The sequence below is a fragment of the Thalassophryne amazonica genome, chromosome 7 (genome assembly GCF_902500255.1).
Source record: "Thalassophryne amazonica chromosome 7, fThaAma1.1, whole genome shotgun sequence".
NCBI lineage: Eukaryota > Metazoa > Chordata > Actinopteri > Batrachoidiformes > Batrachoididae > Thalassophryne > Thalassophryne amazonica.
The window spans coordinates 78,345,511-78,364,010 of NC_047109.1; the positions used below are offsets into that span (position 1 = coordinate 78,345,511).

Consider the following 18,500-nt stretch of genomic DNA (forward strand, 5'->3'; position numbering starts at 1 on the left):
AACAGTCTTGACAATGGACGAGTCTATCAGGAACACAGGATGACAGAGAGATAGATGCACAAGCAGGTATATAAACAAATTAATCTAAACACGTTTGCTTCACAGCAAATTACAAAAACAGACGCATATACTTACGTGCAGAGGATTGACTGATCTTCTCTGTCTGTAGGGAAAAAACATTGAAGACAAATTTGTGACATGACATTAATGCACAATACATTACAGGCAAATTACTGTGCTGTAGTGTTTCAAAAACCTGCTAAAAACAAACAAAACCACTAAAAATGCTGTCTTATGTCTGAAGTTGTCTATTGCAGCATAACAGAGGATAATGCAGTATATCATGGAATATGTGGTTTACGACATAGCTGTCAGAATAACAGAGTAAACATCAAAAATGTAACCGAGCAAGATTCAAAACTGAGGATGAATAACAATTTCCACAAAAGAAGATGGCAAAACAAAATGAGTCACATCGTTGTACCAAGTTCCACATTTACCACTAAAAATTATGTGTAAAGGTTATTACTGAACTATCCAAAAATTGTATTTTTATTCCAAATGTAAAAACAAAACAGTTGCCAAAACTGAAAATTTCAGGGCAGTGTCATAACTGATTCTTTTAGCTTTGAGCCCAATTAAAATTATTACGTTTGTTCAGATAACTCACTTTTCTTCTTTAGTCAAACATGAAAGGTACAGTTACACTAAGAACTAAAAATTCTATATTTCCAAAATTGATGAGTTAATTCATTACAGTAAATTACGGTTATTAACTTATGTTTGCTAATATTTTAAACTACAGCTCAAAGAACAACAGAAATAGTTTACAGCTGACATTACACTTTATTACAAACAGCAATGACCACTGGAGAACAGAGTTTCACTCAATATTTGGTTGCCCCTAGTCCTAGTCACTCAGAGTCACCACAGCGGATCTGGTACAGATCTGCTTTAAGCCTTGGCACACCTTTTACACTGAATGCCATTCTTGACACTACTCCAGCCCTCCACGGAGTAAACACACTCACACCTCCTGGTGTTCTGAAGTGGTCTCTGAGCCGAGCACTAATCAGGACATACTCTACTTCTGAGATCTGATGGGATCATGTGTGCTTAGAGCAGCATGACTGCACCTACAACTACACCACCAGCTGCCTGATGACATTAAATCACAAAGGAACCCTTGGTCCAAGTGCGGAATGTAGTTCCATAACTACTGCCCTCAAACAAATAAATAAATGGGGGTGACCAAATTTATATATCCAAGTGCCTGTAGGAAGTTTGTATTCCTATAGAAAATTGGGAGCTAAAAAAATTATATTTACAAAAAGACCATCATCAGATCAATACCGCAGAATAATGGCAAATACTACCACCAGAACAACTGAATTCTAAGTAAAGTGTTGTGAAATGCCATCAACAGAATGCAGAACTTTCAAATGCCACCAGTTGTAAAATAAATAATAAATATAACGCAATGCTAAAATACCCTCGGCTGTATGAGCATTGTGTTCTTTATAATTTGCAGTTGTGTAATTAATTATTATGATCCTATTGTCTTACGTACAATTTGTAAATGTTCAGTAAAGCCCCTCTATCAATCAAAAACAATATTTATGTTGTAAGAGTGTAAGCTATGCAAATGAGGTGCCAGGCGGGTGTGGGGATACTTGCGAGTCCCCAGCTGAGCACCACTAGATTGGAGTTTACCCAGTTAGATCAGCGGGTCGCCTCACTGCGTCTTCAGGTGGCCGGGGGGGGGGGGGGACTCTGACTGTTGCTTGTGTGTATGCACCGAACAGCAGTTTGGAGTATTCGGCCATCTTAGAGTCCATGAGTGGAGTCCTGTATGGGGCTCCGGTGGGGGACATCACTGTTCTGCTGGGGGACTTCAACGCACACGTGGGCAATGACAGAGGCACCAGGAGAGGTGTGATTAGGAGGATGGCCTCCCCGATCTAAACCTGAACGGTCATGGATCAGAGGGTATGGGAGGACTTTGCACAGACTGGGTAAGCCCAAATGGATAGTGCGGGTGAACTGTGAACGTCTGTAGGAGTCCACTGTCTGACAGATCTTCAACTCACACCTCTGGCAAAGCTTTTCTAGCATCCCTGTGGATGTTGGGGACATTGAACCAAAATGGGCAATGTTTAAAGCTTCCATTACTGAAGCGGCAGCGGGGAGCTGTAGACTGAAGGTCTTAGGTGCCTCAAGGGGCAGCAACCCTTGAACACTGTGGTGGGCACCGGTGGTCAAGAAAGCCGTCCTACTGAAGAAGGAGTCCTTCCGGGATATGTTATCTCCGAGGACTCCGGAGGCAGTTGCAAGGTACCGACAGACCTGAAGGGCGGCAACCTCTGCTGTGGGGGAGGCAAAGCAGCAGGTGTGGGAGGACTTCGGAGAAACCACAGAGAAGGACATTCAGTTGGCACCAAGGTGCTTCTGGAAGACCGTGAGGCACCTCAGGAGGGGAAAATGGGGAACCATCCTAGCTGTCTATAGTAAGGATGGGACTCTGTTGACCTTGCTGGAAGGAACACTTTGAGGAACTCCTGCATTAGATGTTGTTGTATAGTACGGGCAGAGCTGGAAGCTAATGGGGATTATCATCAATTTCCCTGGTGGAAGTCACTGACGTAGTTAAACAACTCCGCAGTGGCACCCCCGTGGGTTGATGAGATTCGTCCAGAAATACTGATGGCTCTGGGTGTGGAGGGACTGTCTTAGATGAGACGTCTCTTCAACATTGCGTTGAGATCTGGGACAGTGTCAAAGGAGTGGCAAACTGGGGTGGTGGCCCCCATATTTATAAAAGGGGACCAGAGAGTGTGTGCCAATTACAGGGGCATCACACTACTCAGCCTCCCTGGTAAAGTCTACTCCAGAGTGCTGGAAAGGAGGGTTCGGGGGATAGTCAAACCTCTGATTGAAGAGGAACAATGCAGGTTCCGTCCTGGTCGTGGAACAACCGACCAGGTTTTCACTCTCACAAGGATCCTAGAGGGTGCCTGGGAGTGTGCCCATCCAGTCTACATGTGTTTGTGGACTTGGAGAAGGTGTATGATTGGGTACCCTGGGAGATACTGTGGGATGTGCTGCGGGAGTATGGAGTGAGGGGGTCCCTTCTCAGGGTCATCCCATATCTGTACTCACAAAGCAAGAGCTATGTTCAGGTGCTCGGCAGTAAGTCGGACTCGTTTCCAGTGGGGGTTGGCCTCCGCCAGGGCTACGCCTTGTCACCAATCCTGTTTGTGATATCAATGGACAGGATAGGACAGGTTCTGTGCTAGGACCAATTTTATTCACTTTATACATGCTTCCCTTAGGCAGTATTATTAGACGGCATTGCTTAAATTTTCATTGTTACGCAGATGATACCCAGCTTTATCTATCCATGACGCCAGAGGACACACACCAATTAGCTAAACTGCAGGATTGTCTTACAGACATAAAGACATGGATGACCTCTAATTTCCTGCTTTTAAACTCAGATAAAACTGAAGTTATTGTACTTGGCCCCACAAATCTTAGAAACATGGTGTCTAATCAGATCCTTACTCTGGATGGCATTACCCTGACCTCTAGAAATACTGTGAGAAATCTTGGAGTCATTTTTGATCAGGATATGTCATTCAAAGCGCATATTAAACAAATATGTAGGACTGCTTTTTTGCATTTACGCAATATCTCTAAAATTAGAAAGGTCTTGTCTCAGAGTGATGCTGAAAAACTAATTCATGCATTTATTTCCTCTAGGCTGGACTATTGTAATTCATTATTATCAGGTTGTCCTAAAAGTTCCCTGAAAAGCCTTCAGTTAATTCAAAATGCTGCAGCTAGAGTACTAACGGGGACTAGAAGGAGAGAGCATATCTTACCCATATTGGCCTCTCTTCATTGGCTTCCTGTTAATTCTAGAATAGAATTTAAAATTCTTCTTCTTACTTATAAGGTTTTGAATAATCAGGTCCCATCTTATCTTAGGGACCTCATATTGCCATATCACCCCAATAGAGCGCTTCGCTCTCAGACTGCAGGCTTACTTGTAGTTCCTAGGGTTTGTAAGAGTAGAATGGGAGGCAGAGCCTTCAACTTTCAGGCTCCTCTCCTGTGGAACCAGCTCCCAATTCGGATCAGGGAGACAGACACCCTCTCTACTTTTAAGATTAGGCTTAAAACTTTCCTTTTTGCTAAAGCTTATAGTTAGGGCTGGATCAGGTGACCCTGAACCATCCCTTAGTTATGCTGCTATAGACTTAGACTGCTGGGGGGTTCCCATGATGCACTGAGTGTTTCTTTCTCTTTTTGCTCTGTATGCACCACTCTGCATTTAATCATTAGTGATTGATCTCTGCTCCCCTCCACAGCATGTCTTTTTCCTGGTTCTCTCCCTCAGCCCCAACCAGTCCCAGCAGAAGACTGCCCCTCCCTGAGCCTGTTTCTGCTGGAGGTTTCTTCCTGTTAAAAGGGAGTTTTTCCTTCCCACTGTCGCCAAGTGCTTGCTCACAGGGGGTCGTTCTGACCGTTGGGGTTTTTACGTAATTATTGTATGGCCTTGCCTTACAATATAAAGCGCCTTGGGGCAACTGTTTGTTGTGATTTGGCGCTATATAAATAAAATTGATTGATTGATTGATTGATTGATATCGAGGCGTGGTCGGGGGAGGAGGGTTTTCAGTTTGGTGGGTTCAGGGTCTCCTCTCGACATTTTGCAAATAATGTGGTCCTGTTGTCTTCATCGGCCCGTGACCTCCAACACTCACTGGATCGGTGAAGTGGCTGGGATGAGGATCAGTACCTCTAAATCTGAGGCTACAGTTCACAGCAGGAAACCGATGGATTGTCTACTCCAGGTTGGGAATGCGGTCTTGCCCCAAGTCGGGGTCTTGTTCACAAGTGAGGGGACAAAGGAACATGAGATTGGCTGGAAAATTGGCGCAGCAGTGGTGGTATTGCGTTCGCTCTCCCATACTATTGTAATGAAAAGGGAGCTGAGCCAAAAGGCGAAACTCTTGATCTACCAGTCAATCTTTGTTCCTACACTCACCTATGGTCATGACCAAAAGAACTAGATTGCGGGTACAAGCGGCTGAAATGGGCTTCCTCAGGAGAGTGGTTGGTGTCTCCCTTAGAGATAGGGCGAGAAGCTCGGTCATCTGTGGGGAACTCGGAGTAGAGCCACTGCTTCTTCACATTGAAAGGAGCCAGCTGAGGTGGTTCGGGCATCTGGTAAGGATGCCCCCAAGGTGCCTCCCTAGGGAGGTGTTCCAGGCATGTCCATCTGGGAGGAGACCCCGGGGAAAACGCAGGACAAGGTGGAGAGATTATATCTCCACACTGGCCTGGGAACACCTTGGGATCCCCAGTCAGAGGTGGTCGATGTGGCCCAGGAAAGGGAAGTCTGGGGTCCCCTGCTGGAGCTGTTGCCCCCGTGACCCGATCCCAGATAAGTAAGTTTGGTGAGAGATGATGAGTAGATAGAGCTCAACAAACAGTCCATATAAAGTGCAACTCACCGGAGGCCAAACCCATTAAAAATGACACAGGGAGGATATTCATGCATGGGAACACTAACATGGTGTATAAACCCACAGCACATTGTGTTTGAAAACCAAACTGTACATGCAGATGTAGCTGGTCACACACCACATGGAGCCTGACTGAAAAATGTTAATCCTGCAAACAATTATGTTGTAGTCAGCCTAACTTTTCACTCAAAACTCAACATAGTTTGTTGGAACAAAGAATATTACATACATTTTACATGGACGATTGATATTTTTTGTTCAGCTTCCCCATCAATCCCAGTAAGACCAGTAATTTCAAGTTTTAATTTTTATAGTATGTGAACTGAGAAGCAATCACTTGCTGGAAGGATTTAGATGTGAGTGAGACAATAAGCAAACACAACTGCTACAAAGAGATGAAGAAAATTAAGCGAAATGTTTGTTTATGTTAACTAAAATGATACTGCAGTGGTTTCAGTCAGTTAGATGGGACATGGAAACAACCCCCTCCCCCACCTGAAAATAAATTAAAACAACAGCAATCAGAGATTTCTGATGTCCACCAATCCGGATCTGGCTCATCTCCAAAATGTAATGGAGACTTCCATGCCCTAATGTCTATCTGTGTTGCAAATTTGGTGAGAATCTGTGAAGTAGTTTTGAAGTAATCCTTCAAAGCCTATATAAAGTGAAATCTTGATGCAGAATCCAGATCCTGATCCAGATAACCTCCAAAATTCAATGGAGTCTTCCATGTCCTAACATCTACCTGGGGTGCAAATTTGGTGAGAATCCGTGAAGTAGTTTTGAGGTAATCCATCAAAGCGTATAAGGTGAAATCTTGATCCAGAATCTGGATTCGGATCCGGATCATCTTCAAAATATAATGGAGTCTTCCATGGTCTAATATGCATATGTGTTGAAAATTTTGTCAAAATCCGTACAGTAGATTTGACATAATCCTGCTAACAGTAATCATTCAAAACCTATATAAAGTCAAACTTGACCCAGAATCCATATCCGGATCAATGCCAAAATTTAATGGGTTCTTCCATGGCCTAATATGTATCTGTGGTAAAGATTTCGTCACAATCCATGCAGTACCTTTAACATAATCCTGCTAAGGCCCCCGTCACACATAGCAAGAATGTGGAGGAGCCATTCCGACACAGCAAATATTGCCATTATCCAACGCAGTCGGGAGGAAATGGGGCGTGGCCAGCCGTGGTCCAAATGCATCCGGACTGCCTCGTCCACAACTGCACGACGGCATCCAAACCGTGTGTAGACAGCAGGTGGAGGACACAGATTGCTGTCAGACGGCAATAAAAGGTGCTGCAGACTGCCCGATCAAATATCTGGATGGCAGTCTCACAGCATGTCGTGATCCACACACAGGACTGGTGCGCTGTGTTCTTCAGCGTGTGTGTGCACAAACACGCGTGGGGCTGCAATTATCACTCAGCCGTGTGTGTGTCTGCTGGCATTGTGCCCTGCTCCAGACGGAGTGCCTTTCCAGGGAACTTTCTTTTTTCTTTTTTGCTGACTTCAGGAGCATGGACACCACAATGGTTGGATTGTCACATGGGATTATCTTCTTTTTGTTTTGGGTGAAAGGATTATAATGCTGCTATCTCAGCTTCACCTCAGCGTGCTCACTGTGAAGCACCCCTGGACCACTGTTGGAGGTGAGATGCATGTTTATTAATGGTGTAATAGCTTGCCACAAGTTCCATGTCATATACAGAGTTAGACGGTGATCATTTATTGCAGCGTGGGATCCGTTTGGCTCCGAGCCTGGAGCGTGCAGTGATGCGTTGCTGCATGCCACGGAGAGAGGCAGGTGCCCGTGTTATGATGGAGACAATAGTTCACATTTTTGGGTCGCCCATGGGAAGGAATGAAAGGGTGTCTGTGCTGTGGGGTCTATTTGTGGATATGGCAGCCTGTTCAGATGTGTGGCACGGTGCGCGCAGGGGCGCACGGAGCTTTCGGTTTGATGGCTGTTGTTCACATTCACTGGACATGATCGTGATTCATAGTTGTTGTTGTGATGAAGCGTGCCACATGCGATCGGCAGTTCCTTTGCGCTCCGGGGGGGGGGGGGGTGCGCCTTTGTCACTGCATTTGTTGTGTGCACATCAGTACACAGTGGCACCAGCCTGCAGCTGCAGGACGTCAATTTGCCCATTCCACAGTGCTATGATAGCCGCTGTGCGACACAAATTATGTGTTTGTTGTTTGGATGCTTGTTGTGTGCCCACCCCAGATGTAACCTGGTATGTGACACTTGCAGGGATGTGGACCCTGCACTGCGGCGCCATGCGTCATGCCGATGCGTCTCGCTCAGTCCCGCTTGATGCCACCCTATATCAGATACTCATTTCAGAGCCGATGACGCATTTGGTGTCGGACCTTGGCTGATCAAAACACTTTGTAGACATGTCAGCCTGTTCAGATGTGCACGCTGCGTGCGCGGTACGACACACTGACCCGCAGTGGACACGGTGCTTTCGTTTTGTTCGCCCTGAGACTGTGTTGTGCATGCCACACACACATCAACAGTTCCTATGCGGGGGGGTTGAGCGACACTGGAGGTGGACATTATTATATGTGGCACATGCAGATACCAGCAGGCTTTGCGCCGTGTCAAATCCATCTCGGGGTTCCCTCCTATGCGCTCAAATCATTTCAGATGCTCTTTCGCCGCCATCAGAATATGTAAATTGCAGTTAGATGGTCCTCAGACTGCTCATGGATAGGTGTCCCATCTCGACCGCACCCGGAGAATTATGAACATGTGCTTCACACTTGGGGCTGTCGGCCGATTTTGACCAAGTGTGTGGACTTCCACAGATGGCTGTCAGAACGTGGTGGAACTGAAATTCGACACTTTCTGGATGTGCGCCGAGTCGTAAGTCCGACGCCACTCTGCGTGATTCCAGCTATGTGTGACGGGGGTATAACGGTCAGACAGATGGACAGACAGACAGACAAATAAACACAGGTCATTTTATTTTGTCCTTGGCAGATGTAATAAAAGACATGCCAGGCTGTAAATCGAGAGTTGTTTGTTTGTTTTACGCAGACTGGTTGCTTTGTGTTGTGCTATAGGAGTAAGTTGTTTTTGTCTGCTGTATCTGTGACCAAAGTAAATTGACTAGGCCTTGTTAGACCACATCTCCACCCCCACTAACTACACTTGTAGTGCTGTGGACTTGTAGGGTCAGATTCTGATGTGTATAGTATGTGAACATGTAGACAGAACTGCAGTGGCTTACAGATTTAGTGCTTAAATCTGTGACTATATTCACGGGCTTGACACTCCTTCACTAATAATTAATGCTGTAGAAACAAGTAGGCCACCAGCCGAACTGGTCCTCTTCACACAACCTAACCACACAACACTGGCAGTCAGTAGGTGGACATTGTCTGCAATGTTATTTGTATCTGCTTTAAAGATTCCCACACATTCATTTCAGAGGAATTTGTACTGGTCCTACAGGTTTCATAACTGTAGTAACACACGTTCATCCTAGCGTGCGTGCGTGTGTAAGCAAGGTGAATATGCAGAAACAAAGACACAGCACCTCATCTGTCATGTTTTAGTAATAGCTACCCTAAGGGCCTTGCATTGCTCAATCACCCTTTAATGTCTTGTAAATGGTTGTTGAGTTCTCTCAGGTCCCTTTCATTTATTCAGTATAATTGGTCAATCCCAAAAATGTCTGTCATGCATTATTGTTTTGAGCATGGTATGTGTGTCATCACCACAGAAAACATACAACATGGTCACTGGTTGCCACACCTGGAAAACTTCCTTCTTTAAAAAAAGGGCTTGTTTTCTCCTTTAAGCTTTTTTGATAACAGTAACAGGTTTAGAAAAAAAATATACCACACCTTCAGCTCACAGTATGGTTATCAGGCCAAAGATCATACCCAGATTTACCATGACACAGGTAGTTTGGGGTGAGAGGTCACAGGTATTGCTGCATACCTTGCAACATGCTGCGGTAGGCTGCCTCTGATATGGCATAGATGTGTGGCGGCATCTCGTGGCGTTTCTTGCCCCGGTACATCTCCACGATGGACTCTGTGTAGATGGGCAGGTTCTTGTAAGGGTTGACCACGACACAGAACAGCCCCGAATATGTCTGCAATTTGCAGAAGCGCACACAAGTTTTATAGTGAGTTTATCTTCATTGTGTATTTCCATGCAACTGTAAAGCCACCTTGACACTTGCACAAATATGATCCCTGCACTGCCGTGCAATTTGACGTTCCAATGTGACGTGCTTTTTCCCGCTGGATGCCGCCCGTGCATTGTGCTGCTGGATCCCCACACTGGCACACAATCTGGCATGCCAGTGCATGGATCAAATTCATGCAAGTATCAAGGTACCTTAACTTGCAGCTAGTATGAGGGTAAATCTAGACAGAATAAAAATGCTAAGTATAAACTCCAAGTATTATAATCAATTTGAAAGACTAAATAGAATTATTCAGAGATTTTGATTGAATGCTGGGCTCGTGTTTTGTTCTTTTGTACTAAAATATGGCAGTAGCCCAACAGGGATGCCAAAGTCCTGAACTGTCTTTGAAAGAGTTCAAAATAATATAGAGTACAGCAAAAACATTTTAAGAACATTCAGGTGAGAACCGGGGAATGAACTATTTCAATGATTGATTTGGCATTAATACAATCGCTGACTTAGTCTGTTTTACTGGGTTTCTAATTCTCATCTCCTGGTTGTCTTTCAACCATCTGTCATTATCAACAATGGAATGCATATGGTTGCTTAGTTGCAACATTTCTGTAACTGCATGTTCTGACAATCCAGCTGTATTTTGTTAACATGACCACAGCAGATGGATATCTACAGAATCTAGTTGGCTCAATATTTCCTCATATAATAAAAAAACAAACAAAAACAAAACAAAAACAACACAAAAAACACATGGGGTGGGTAAATACTAGACCATGGGTCACCAACCCTGCTCCTAGAGGTCACCTGCCATGCAAAATTTTCAAATGTACCTGGTACAATCACAGCTGGCCTGTCAAGTCAGGTGTTTTGTAGCACTTGACTGGCAGAGCATATCTGACAGTTAATTACCAGTGGGTGGAGCAAGGATAGTTGGAAAATATGCAGTGCAGGTTATCTCAAGAAGCAGGGTTGGTGACCCCTGCTCTTGATCTTGTTTTTGAATAGTGCTTTGCTATGATGTGGCACTCCACAAAAAAAACTGAATTGATATTTAATGCATATCTTTAATATTTAGAAATTGAGGTAGCAAGAAAATGAAACTACATTTGCTGATTCACTCCACAAAATGTTTCGTAATGCATATTTGCAGTGAAAAGTCTTTTGGATTGATATCAGTCAAACTATCACTCTAGGATTGTGACTGCACTTTGTCTCAGTATGTGTCCATAAAAAAAGGAAAAAAGGCATGCCATATGAAGACATACACACTTTCATACCATCATCAATAACAACATTGTAACTGAAAGAAAAAAAATCATGCCAATGTAACTTGCAGCCTTTTGAAAGTGTAAATAATTTATAATAAAAATGAATTCATTGGCAAAGCCAGAGGAATGATTTTAGCATTCTAAATAATACCTATCCACATCCAGACAACATTAGTATTCTGCTACGGTGGACCAACCTAAGTCAAAATCACGAATGACACCTACTGTTTGCTCTTACGTAGTTCCACACCTGTTAAAACTATTTCAACAATCTACCCATGCTCTTCACTGCCCATCACTTTATTTCCACTCTGTGCTGCAGTACATCCAATCTTAGTCATTGCATTAATGTGCAGCTAATTTAGAATACATTTAATTGCCTGTATTTTCATTAGTATACTTTACTGCCTGGGTGTTTCCATTATCATCTCCTTACATCAATATGACTCCATCAATCTTATCAATCATCATCACTCCTCTATCACTGCAAGAAGTCTGTCCCATCTGCAACAGAAACCACAGAGGCCTCCACCATTACCATAACTTTGTAAAATGACTCCGCACCTCTCTCACTGCCCCATATCAATTACACAGAGGTTGGTCAATTACCTGCTGCCAACATGGATTACACAACATGACAGACTGTATATGCACATTACCAATAATGCATTTATGGAAACATGTATGTCGGTGTGCAAAATATCAATCAATCAATTTCAATCAATTTTATTTATATAGCGCCAAATCACAACCAACAGTTGCCCCAAGGCGCTTTATATTGTAAGGCAAGGCCATACAATAATTACGTAAAAACCCCAATGGTCAAAACGACCCCCTGTGAGCAAGCACTTGGCGACAGTGGGAAGGAAAAACTCCCTTTTAACAGGAAGAAACCTCCAGCAGAACCAGGCTCAGGGAGGGGCAGTCTTCTGCTGGGACTGGTTGGAGCTGAGGGAGAGAACCAGGAAAAAGACATGCTGTGGAGGGGAGCAGAGATCAATCACTAATGATTAAATGCAGAGTGGTGCATACAGAGCAAAAAGAGAAAGAAACACTCAGTGCATCATGGGAACCCCCCAGCAGTCTAAGTCTATAGCAGCATAACTAAGGGATGGTTCAGGGTCACCCGATCCAGCCCTAACTATAAGCTTTAGCAAAAAGGAAAGTTTTAAGCCTAATCTTAAAAGTAGAGAGGGTGTCTGTCTCCCTGATCCGAATTGGGAGCTGGTTCCACAGGAGAGGAGCCTGAAAGCTGAAGGCTCTGCCTCCCATTCTACTCTTACAAACCCTAGGAACTACAAGTAAGCCTGCAGTCTGAGAGCGAAGCGCTCTATTGGGGTGATATGGTACTATGAGGTCCCTAAGATAAGATAGGACCTGATTATTCAAAACCTTATAAGTAAGAAGAAGAATTTTAAATTCTATTCTAGAATTAACAGGAAGCCAATGAAGAGAGGCCAATATGGGTGAGATATGCTCTCTCCTTCTAGTCCCCGTCAGTACTCTAGCTGCAGCATTTTGAATTAACTGAAGGCTTTTCAGGGAACTTTTAGGACAACCTGATAATAATGAATTACAATAGTCCAGCCTAGAGGAAATAAATGCATGAATTAGTTTTTCAGCATCACTCTGAGACAAGACCTTTCTAATTTTAGAGATATTGCGTAAATGCAAAAAAGCAGTCTTACATATTTGTTTAATATGCACTCTGAATGACATATCCTGATCAAAAATGACTCCAAGATTTCTCACAGTATTACTAGAGGTCAGGGTAATGCCATCCAGAGTAAGGATCTGGTTAGACACCATGTTTCTAAGATTTGTGGGGCCAAGTACAATAACTTCAGTTTTATCTGAGTTTAAAAGCAGGAAATTAGAGGTCATCCATGTCCTTATGTCTGTAAGACAATCCTGCAGTTTAGCAAATTGGTGTGTGTCCTCTGGCTTCATGGATAGATAAAGCTGGGTATCATCTGCGTAACAATGAAAATTTAAGCAATGCCGTCTAATAATACTGCCTAAGGGAAGCATGTATAAAGTGAATAAAATTGGTCCTAGCACAGAACCTTGTGGAACTCCATAATTAACCTTAGTCTGTGAAGAAGATTCCCCATTTACATAAACAAATTGTAATCTATTAGATAAATATGATTCAAACCACCGCAGCGCAGTGCCTTTAATACCTATGGCATGCTCTAATCTCTGTAATAAAATTTTATGGTCAACAGTATCAAAAGCAGCACTGAGGTCTAACAGAACAAGCACAGAGATGAGTCCACTGTCTGAGGCCATAAGAAGATCATTTGTAACCTTCACTAATGCTGTTTCTGTACTATGATGAATTCTAAAACCTGACTGAAACTCTTCAAATAGACCATTCCTCTGCAGATGATCAGTTAGCTGTTTTACAACTACCCTTTCAAGAATTCTTGAGAGAAAAGGAAGGTTGGAGATCGGCCTATAATTAGCTAAGATAGCTGGGTCAAGTGATGGCTTTTTAAGTAATGGTTTAATTACTGCCACCTTAAAAGCCTGTGGTACATAGCCAACTAATAAAGATAGATTGATCATATTTAAGATCGAAGCATTAAATAATGGTAGGGCTTCCTTGAGCAGCCTGGTAGGAATGGGGTCTAATAGACATGTTGATGGTTTGGATGAAGTAACTAATGAAAATAACTCAGACAGAACAATCTGAGAGAAAGAGTCTAACCAAATACCGGCATCACTGAAAGCAGCCAAAGATAACGATACGTCTTTGGGATGGTTATGAGTAATTTTTTCTCTAATAGTTAAAATTTTATTAGCAAAGAAAGTCATGAAGTCATTACTAGTTAAAGTTAAAGGAATACTCGGCTCAATAGAGCTCTGACTCTTTGTCAGCCTGGCTACAGTGCTGAAAAGAAACCTGGGGTTGTTCTTATTTTCTTCAATTAGTGATGAGTAGTAAGATGTCCTAGCTTTACGGAGGGCTTTTTTATAGAGCAACAGACTCTTTTTCCAGGCTAAGTGAAGATCTTCTAAATTAGTGAGACGCCATTTCCTCTCCAACTTACGGGTTATCTGCTTTAAGCTGCAAGTTTGTGAGTTATACCACGGAGTCAGGCACTTCTGATTTAAAGCTCTCTTTTTCAGAGGAGCTACAGCATCCAAAGTTGTCTTCAATGAGGATGTAAAACTATTGACGAGATACTCCATCTCCCTTACAGAGTTTAGGTAGCTACTCTGCACTGTGTTGGTATATGGCATTAGAGAACATAAAGAAGGAATCATATCCTTAAACCTAGTTACAGCGCTTTCTGAAAGACTTCTAGTGTAATGAAACTTATTCCCCACTGCTGGGTAGTCCATCAGAGTAAATGTAAATGTTATTAAGAAATGATCAGACAGAAGGGAGTTTTCAGGGAATACTGTTAAGTCTTCAATTTCCATACCATAAGTCAGAACAAGATCTAAGATATGATTAAAGTGGTGGGTGGACTCATTTACATGTTGAGCAAAGCCAATTGAGTCTAATAATAGATTAAATGCAGTGTTGAGGCTGTCATTCTCAGCATCTGTGTAGATGTTAAAATCGCCCACTATAATTATCTTATCTGAGCTAAGCACTAAGTCAGACAAAAGTTCTGCAAATTCACAGAGAAACTCACAGCGGCAAAATATGGATACACTCTTCACCTCTGTTGGGGACAGAGGTTTCATACACAGATCTGATCTTAACTTGTGCGCAATGAGAACATTTATAAGATTTCTTATTTGTTCAAAACATTTGAAGAAACAAACTAAATTTGCAAGCATTGGGATCACTGATAAGCACGGAATCTCTGTGTGGTTTGAGTTGATGCTTCATGAAACTGCAAATGAAACCTAATTGTAGGCAACACAATAAACATCATCAACATATCTGTTTAATTATGTCTGATTTGCTTACAAGCCAATCAGATAATGCATGGGTCTCTCTGGAGGATCCTTAGATAGAGCTGGAATGACTCTGCGTTAAACCAACAGCAACTTAGGGAGATTAAGATGTGGTGTATCCCTTCATTGCGAGAGAGCTTCAGCATCAACATTTTGGCGATGTGGAGCATTTCTCTATGCATGATCCAGCACGTAGGTGCCAGAGTGTTGAGGACCCCAGTGGCTGCAGAAAACCAACTGGGTGCACACGGTTCACCTGGCTGTAGTACATAGATGATTATTTTAGAGGTGTGGGGACAGACCGGTTGTCTACATTGGTGGCTGTCATCTAGGACCCAAGGCGGTTCTGTGGTATTATGGATGCAGTGAAGTACAACAACCAAGCATGCTTCCAGACTTGGCTTGACAAAAAACAAAAATAAAAGCAGTGCCTTCTAAACATAAATTATTTTTTAAAATCATTTAAATCCTTGACAATGGGCCTGGTATCTGCGGTGGAAAGTTCTCAGTGCTGCATGTGTCACTTCTGTCGCACAGAGTGCATCACATTTATGAGTGTGTAGAAGGGTTGTTTTATTCTAGTGGTTGGCACAGATAACAGTAACACTATGTCTGACAACTGTTAGATGTTTCATTTCTTGTTTTATTATGTCCACCGAGGATGTAATAAAATTATCGCCATTTATATATTTGTCTGTCTGTCTTTTAGCAGGATTACATCAAAACTACTGCACGAATTTTGACAAAATTTTCACCACATACAGATATTAGGCCATGGAAGACTCCATTAAATTTTGGAGGTTATCCAGATCTGGATTCTGGATCAAGATTTCACTTTATATAGTCTTTTAAGGATTACGTCAAACCTACTTCACAGAGCTTCCCCAAATTTGCACCACAAGATAGATATTAGGCCATGAAAGACTCCATTAAATTTTGGAGGTAATCGGGATCCAGATCCGGATTCTGGATCAAGATTTCACTTTATATAGGCTTTTAAAGATTGCATCAAAACTACTTCATGGATTCTCACCAAATTTACACCACAGATAGATATTAGGCCAGACTCCACTGAATTTTGGAGGTGATCTGGATTCTGGATCAGGATTTCAATTTGTACACTTCACTTTGTCTGATTTTGAGGATTTAACAGATTTTCACCAAATTTTCACCACACATTGGTGGTAGGCCTTGGAAGACTCCATTCAATTTTGGAGGTGATCTGAATCCAGATTCGGATTCTGGATCAGGATTTCACTTTGTAGTCTTTAAAAAATTACGTCAGAATTACTCCATGGATACGACATCACGATGTAAAACCAAGATCAGGAAGAAACTATTTTGTTTCAGCTTGTGAATTAAATATCAGATTGCAACATCTTGATCTGTCAAACCATTCTGGATCAACATGAAATTATTGAATTGTATTGTGGAATCCGGAACCAGATGTGAATAACATATCTGTTATTTTGAGTCCTCCTCAACCCTTGGTGGACATCAGAAATCTTGGATTGTTCTTGTTTTTTTTCATGCTTCCACACCCAAAAAAAAATGTGATGATTAATTGGTACTACATTTTTGTTGCCCTGAGTCTCAATTTCTGTGATCAGTCATCTCACTTCGTCAAGTTAACTTTAATATCTCTCCACTTATCCATTCATACTGTTCACTGAATCTCATTAAAATCGTAACAACAGCAGAAGAACAGAGCAGAAATCTTTGTGCCTACAACTTTAACCTGGTCCTCTTATGATTTTCACACAGACCAATTTATCTAAATATTTTGTGCACTCACATAGATCAGGCCAGAGTAATATCTCTCTCTCAGGTTGTGCAGCACCGAGGCTTCATTGAGGCAAGTGAGGTCAGCCATGTCCTCCACTTTACTGAAGCGTGGAGGGTTCATGCGCTGCACTTCCTCCCTGGACAGAGTCAACCGCCGCTGGCTGTCTGTGAGCTCCACCTCCACCTCATCGCCGCGTTCTTCTCGAATACTGGCTGACTGAAAGCAGAGAAGGATCAAGCATAGAAAAAAATTAGAGACAAACGCAGAGAATTTTCATATTAATGATAATCAACTGTAGCATAACACTTGAACAAGACAAGCCACCCCCCCACACAATGAATCACATTTCAACTTATTATTGTCAACACCATCATCTCAGCTTTGGAAGATACATATCATTAGACTCACAAGAATATGAAAAAACATTAAAAGAATCAAGTAAAACATGATGTTTTCCAAAACATAATGTGAATTACATCATGCCAATTAATTCATTAATAACATTTCACAATACTGACTCCTACCAAACACTTCATGTTGTATCTTCTTTTACTGCATCAAGAAGAAAGACCTTTTGGAACAACCCTTTCTTGTAGCTGCAGCACAATAGATTGAACGTTTGACAAAAAATTAAACTGTGACAATATTTCACCCAGTTTAACCACCTATAAACATTGTGCTCATTAACTGTTGTGCTTTTGTTAAAAGGAATTGAGTCTAACTGTGGCATGGAATGTGAGAAATACACTCACTGGCTACTTCATTAGCTACACCTGTTTGACTGTTCATTTTAGCATCTCTTTAGCATATCTTATCATCCAATAATGTGCCAGAAACTCTGTGCATTTAGGCATAGTCAAGAGGACCTGCTGTTGTTCAAAACATGTACAGGATTAGTAGCGAAAAATGATGAAAGTAACTATGAACTTGGCACAGAGAAGTTATGGGTTCAGGGTGAACTGGTCTGAGTATTTCAGAAAGTGCGGCTCTACTGAGATTTTGAATTTCACACACAATCATCTCTGTCTATAGAGAATAGTGCAAAGAACACTAAACATCTAGTGAGCATTTTTTTACTCTGTATGAAAATACCTTGTTGATCTCAAAGGTTAAAGAAGAAAAAAAGGAAAAAAGGTATGCAGAAGAACATCTCTGAATACCTGATGCATTAGAGATGCAATTCTGTCAGCTAGTAACAGGAAACTGAGGCTACAGAGGGGACTGGCTCACCAAAATCAGACACTAGTAGATTGGAAAAACACTGGCTGGTTCTGATGAGTCTAAAATTGCGACATTCATGGCCCCTTCACACATAGTGCGAAGTGTGGACGATGTGTGGATGAAAACGGCGAAACAGCGCAAAACAGTTTGAAATTAGTGCACCACAAAACATCACGCCAACAAGCAGGCGTGCACGACGCCAGTACGACACTTCATGTACGCAACGGTGTCTGTTGAGCAGGAACAGCATGCACGTGTTGGGGGGAACAGGGGAGTGCACGACACAAACACACACACATGTTGTGGGGGGAGCCAACGGCACGCCACATCTCAGCAACTCCACAGTCGTGGGGAACTTTGACAAATTTCACAGCAGTACGGCAATGGTTGTCTGCAGACTGTTGTCATACCAAGAGTGCAACTGGCCACACATTTTCTAAGTGCCAATGCGAGCGTTGTTAGATGTTCGTGCATGTCACTTGGAGTGTGCACTGTGCGATGTGTTCGCACAGCACACACTTTGTCTTTCAGGCGCTTCTGTCTGCAAATAGTTGTAGCAACAGGTGTACGAGGCATTAGAGGCAGG

General features: G+C 42.5%; 1 protein-coding gene across 4 annotated transcripts in view; it reads right to left on the bottom strand.

The window, feature by feature from the left end:
• Nucleotides 1-18,500, bottom strand: part of myh14 (myosin, heavy chain 14, non-muscle) — a 99,988-nt gene that overhangs the window by 73,666 nt on the left and 7,822 nt on the right. For all 4 annotated transcript variants that reach the window (XM_034174653.1, XM_034174652.1, XM_034174654.1 and 1 more), the window contains exons 3-5: nucleotides 16,703-16,909; nucleotides 9,511-9,667; nucleotides 136-163 (exon numbers count right to left, since the gene is read on the bottom strand). In XM_034174653.1, the coding sequence (XP_034030544.1) occupies nucleotides 136-163; nucleotides 9,511-9,667; nucleotides 16,703-16,909 (392 nt within the window). The remainder of the gene's footprint in view (nucleotides 1-135; nucleotides 164-9,510; nucleotides 9,668-16,702; nucleotides 16,910-18,500) is intronic.